General features: G+C 42.5%; 1 protein-coding gene across 1 annotated transcript in view; it reads left to right on the top strand.

The window, feature by feature from the left end:
* Positions 1-481: 481 nt before the first annotated feature.
* Positions 482-5,380, top strand: part of RAB31 (RAB31, member RAS oncogene family) — a 46,290-nt gene continuing 41,391 nt past the window's right edge. Inside the window, exon 1 of the mRNA XM_010013741.1 lies at positions 482-655. Coding sequence (XP_010012043.1) covers positions 482-655 — 174 coding nt within the window. The remainder of the gene's footprint in view (positions 656-5,380) is intronic.

Here is a 5,380-nt window from a genome sequence, read left to right as displayed (position 1 = left end):
GGGCCAATTATCAAGATTCCTAAGCAGATATTATTCACACAGATTTTGAATGTACTTTCAATAGGCATTTATCTGTGGGAAGAACAGTACACTGAGTGGATTTTTGTAACTGCATGTATTTCTTGAGATAGGGTGGGTGGGAGGAGGATAGCAGCCTGCAGATGTTAACAGGTCTCCCAAGTCTGTCCAGAAAAGAAACTCTGACCATTTGAGTTGCCAAAATCAGGTATTGCTGTCACTAAAATTGCATGGGCATTACTGTATGACTTGCAATTTTTCTTTGTTTTCCTTTGCTTTATTTAGTTCGTCCCTGTTGAGGTTTCACATGCTGGAGAGACCTGTTAAGTTTGCTCTTGGTTCCTACTTTATTGGCAGGGGGATAATGAGTGGCAACCACCACTGTGGCACCACAGTAGGAATTTTCCTATGGTAAACCAGGGCTCTTGTTTCTCCTCCTCACCTGAAAAACGAAGTGGCGAACATGAAAGTGATCATATTCAAGTGTCTGTGGTGGTGCTCAGATGAGAAATCAGCGAGCCAGGAACAGGAAGAGGTCATTAAAGTGAACTGGGATGGTGGGAGTGAAGAGGTAGAAGTGCATACTATGGAGTGTGGGATAATATGCTTCCTTATCACTTACAGGGCAAATGGCAGGGTAAGTTTGCCTGCTGCTCTGTTATGCCTTGGTCGGGAGGATCCTATGATTCAATGATCGGTAGAAGGCAATTAGAGGTGTTCTTGTTGGACACTAGTGACTTTATGAAGTCCCACAGCTATGGGTTTCCTAAAAATGAATCCAAAATATCCCTCTGTGGTGTACAATATAATTGATTCAGTGCAGGTTTAGGTGTTGTTTTTTTTTTTCCTTTCCTGGTTCATTGGAACAGTGATTTATGATTGGGATATGGGCATCCTTTTGCAGCTGCCATTGCTACGTTTACACCACTCATTGTCACACAGGCCTCTCAAGGTGGTAACAGCACTGGAAGATGCCCCTTGTTTCCAAAGGCGAAACAGTTCAGGCGTTCTTCTTTCCATCTCTGTCTGTCCCACCTATCTAGTTCTTGCAACTCTGTCATTCAATTCTCTCTCCCTCCTTACCCAGGCTCTTGGTTCCCAATTTAGCCAATGCTCTGTCCTCTTTTCTCCCTGTCCTGATATGGCCAAGTTGACCGTTTCCTTCTCCCTTAGTACCAGAAGTCACCAGGTGGTGCTATTTCCCAATTAAATGCCCTTCCTTGCGCTGCAGCACAGTCCAGCCTTTGTGGAAAGGTTTTACGGTGTTTGGTTTTGTGATGGAGCTTTCTTCGGTGGCCATCTGTGTCGGGTAGCGTGAGGGGTCTTGCTTCTTGCCATGTGTTCAGTCTTGAGTCATTTTTGAAGCACAGTTGTTCCCTGTGATTTATCGGTCTCTGTCTTGTTTGATGTTTAGATCGCAGAAAGGCTGGACTGCTTCTACACAGCTTGTGAACACACTGGTCTACTCAAAAGCTGCTTTGCTTTAGTATAAAGCATGAGCAAGTCTCCCTAAGGATATCCTCAGGCTTTGCACTGTTGGGTTCCCCCCATCCAGCAAAAGGATTTTTTGCTTACTCGTTGGCATGTGCTGCTACTCCAAGGGAGATGTGTGCGTCTTCTTGTTTCGCCTTTCATCCTTTCATCTTCTTAGTCAGCTGGATTGATACCACCTTATATGCAGCTGCTTTTTATAGATGTCATACTCTTACTTGAAACTGCCGAGGCAGTTCAAAACAAGGAGTTCAACATCTTAAGCAAATAGCTAATGCCCCCAAAAGCCACAGTTTGAGCTGAAGGAATGCAAATAAACACCAAGTTCCCGTATTCCTTTTCACCAGGCTAAGCAATTCTTCCTCCACAGCCATCCATACTATATGCTCTCAAGGGCATAAGAAATTAATTGAGATTCTGTTCTTTGATTTAAATTTCAAATCCTGCATTTCTCTTGGCAGTTCAGCTACTGTTCTGAATTTGATAACTTGTGTGGAGAGGGGAAGGAAATGTGTAAGAAATGACACAGAGAATTAGCTGGAAATTTGATGCGGGGGAGCAGTCTCTATTAATAATGATTGAAGGCTGTTATCTTTGCATCTATACTCTTACTAGCGTGCTGGTGTGGTTAGCTTGTACTCTGTACAATCAGATGCTGTGATTAAGCGTAGATACTTGAATTAGAGTATGGGTTTGGGGTTTTTTTGACCGAAGCACATGAGATTTAAAAATTGCTAAGTTAGACATTCCAGAGCTTAGTTAACTGCTGTTAACACTGCAGTGTTAATTTGTTGTTATGATTTTTAATAGATTCTACAGTGTTGCTGTTCTTGATTCATATTGCAGAAAAAGGAACTGAGTTAGCTGGAATACTGACCCACAGGCTATGTTTTCTTCATGAATTGCTGTTCTGTTTTGCCTTATGGTTTTATTTATTTATTTTTATTCTATTGGAGCTATTTTAAAGAATAGCTTTGAAGGAAGTTTCTTGGTTCTCCCTTTCCCTCCACAGCCCCCTGCCTCATAAATAAAGATCACTTTATATTCCCATGCCAGCTTTACTCACACAAGAGTTGGCAGGTCACGGAAGAGTGGCACGATTTGTAAGTGCTGGGTGAGTAAATGCACAGCAGCCACATGGGCCACTTTGTGATTTCTTGGGTAGTATATAGTTTAACTGACTGCTAATCTTGCCACCCACTGCTCCTCCAGTGTAAAACAAGGGTTTGTTCCTTACTGCTGATCTAATGCCGTGACAATTGCTATCTTTTATAACGCTTAAACAGTTCTTTGTCACTCTACTGTCTGAACATTTTACAGCTATCACCAATTTAAATCGCTTTAATGCTGTTACAAGGTAAAATCAAGTGATTGTTATTTTCATTTAACAGCTAGTGAGCTGAGAGTGAGAGCCAGAAATTCCCGTGCCAAACGCAGTCCTTGCAGCACTAGGAGGAAGGATTGTATTCTGATATAACAGGGCTGACCTGTCTCTGTGAACAAGTGGTGCACTTCTTATGTGTAGAGGGAATTAGAGTTAATCTAATTGTAATGTGCACCTGAGGAGAAAGCCTATTCTGTAGCAGATTTGTGCTGCTCAACACCAGCATTGGCCTGAAATGACACTAATAATTTGAAATGATGTGTAGGGTTTTTTACTTTGGGAGAATTTACGCAGAACATATTAACTTTATGGAAGTTGTATACCAACTGATTTAAAAGATAACCATTATTACCACATATGATGAGTTTAAAGAAGGGCATGCAACGAACAGAAATACAGACTGAGATGTTCTTGTATAGTTCACACACTGACAGATGACTGAAAGAACTGTGGTGGTGCCTACTGAAGAAGTGAGATGCTGCAGAATAATCCTCCCCTTCAAAACATTAAGATCTGTGCTGGGAGCTATGGGAAATTGGTTTCAGTGTTTAATAGGAGCATTGCTGTTCATTTGGCAAGCACCCTTAACACAGGAAGGTGCATGGTAGCACATTCACGCTCCCGGAGGCCAGCTTTGGTTCCTGTTCTTCCCTTTCAAAAATTTGCTTTGCAACTGAGTACTGTTTGCAGAAGCTCCTTGTAGATCACTAGTGGCATAAGGCAACATCTGATGTCATTTGGAGCTCTTGTTGTGGAAGTACGTTGTCAAGATTGGTAATGACTGAAGTCAAGCAATTCAAGGTGGTAGTGATGGGGGACTGTGGGAGACAATGGAAACTATATGATTATTGCCAAAGAGAAGTAACTGCTTGGCTGGAGAAGAAGGAGTTAAAGAAGAAACAAAGTACAATCAAGCAGAGCAACCCAGCTGGCTGAGGAGGAGAGAGCATAAGATACCAAGACACCTGGCTGAGGAGGAGAGAGCATGAAGATTGGCTATTCTGGGACTGGTTGTGAGAAAGAGAGTAGTGTTAAAAAACAAACTATAAGTCAGGAACTAAACATGATAGGCTACAAATAGAATGGTATAAAAGCAAAAGCAATAGGCTAAAAATAACTATTGTTAGAATGGTATAAAAAGTTAAGAGCAGTAGGCAATAAAGCGATTCACTGCATGAAGATGCTCTGGGTCCGTGCCTTCATCCCCTAAGGGGACAACAAACCTCTCATTTGGTAGAGGGCCTGGTAGGGAGTTGAAAAATCATGCTGATGCTTTGGGAAGCACATGTGCCCCTGGGACAGTTCTGTAGCTCTGGAAGGGGGATCCCAGAAAATCAATGGGAAAAGGATCTTCTCCAAGAATCATGTTGCTCACAGAGGAAATAATCTATTTCTCGTTATACAGGGCTGTAATGATAACGGGAATTTACAGAAATTGTTTCCTGAATGAGATGCATAGTCTTTTGACTGCAGAAGTGAGACTTCTTCAGCCTGCATCCCTCCAGGCTGAAGCCTTAGGCATGTTTGTGTTGGTCAGTAAGCCAGTGTGTCAGTCTAAGAGCTGCTTTCGTATTTTCATCTGTGTGCTTATGCAGTGGTGGGATTTGCTTGCTTGATACATCTTGCAGATGGAAAAACTGAATACAGTCAGAAGCTATTTGCACTTCTTCCTAGACACCACTCTGTGGTGCATGGCTGCATTTTTGCTGGGACAGACATGACACTTGGCAGATTCAGTTCAGTCCCAGGGGTGTCTCTGAACCCAGGTCTCATCAAAGGTGTTTCTACTTACAGTGTTTTCGGACAAGTGCGTGATACCCAAATAGAGGGAGGGACGAAGGATGTATTCAAGCCTAGCAAAAAGTTCATTTGGTAGAGTAATTCTTGGATTAAAATACTGCCCATGGAAACTGTGATCAGGAGTCTGTTGTGCATAACTCTTCCTTGTATGTTCATATGGTTGATAAAAATCCAAAGCCAGTTTCAGATGCTCTTTAAGCCGCCTGCCACAGGCTTCCAGAGCAGCTGTAACTGGATTAGTAAGACATGGAAAGTATTGCAATGCTGCCTGCATCTGATCATCTGAGTAATGATTAAAACGTTAATGGCAGGCATAGGGGTCTAAAGAAGGCTGCAAATTGCAAACCTTTGTTTTGTTGTTCACTTCATTTCTTTTTTACCTCCACTGGAATATAAAAGACAGCCATAGTCCTGTACTCTTGCCTTACCACATCATGTGCCTCTGGGTTAAGGACTGGCATCTCCGGAGGCATTGAAGTTGCAGTTTGGATGTCTCCGTGCTGCATGCCAGACCTTGCCTGAGGAGTGACATTCATCCAAGATACCAGGCTTGACAAGAGCTGAGCATACATTTCTGCAAAAGCCCGGTGGTACTTCACAGTGCAGGCCTAGCAGTTTGTTTGATGATAGCTAATAAAATGCTAACCATCTAGCAGTGCTGCGATGTGATTATGCTGCTGTGAATTT

Source organism: Nestor notabilis, unplaced genomic scaffold, assembly GCF_000696875.1.
Source record: "Nestor notabilis isolate BGI_N333 unplaced genomic scaffold, ASM69687v1 scaffold7294, whole genome shotgun sequence".
Taxonomy (NCBI): Eukaryota; Metazoa; Chordata; class Aves; order Psittaciformes; family Psittacidae; genus Nestor; species Nestor notabilis.
The sequence above is the reverse complement of the archived record's forward strand: the minus strand, read 5'-3'. Positions and strand labels throughout refer to the sequence as shown.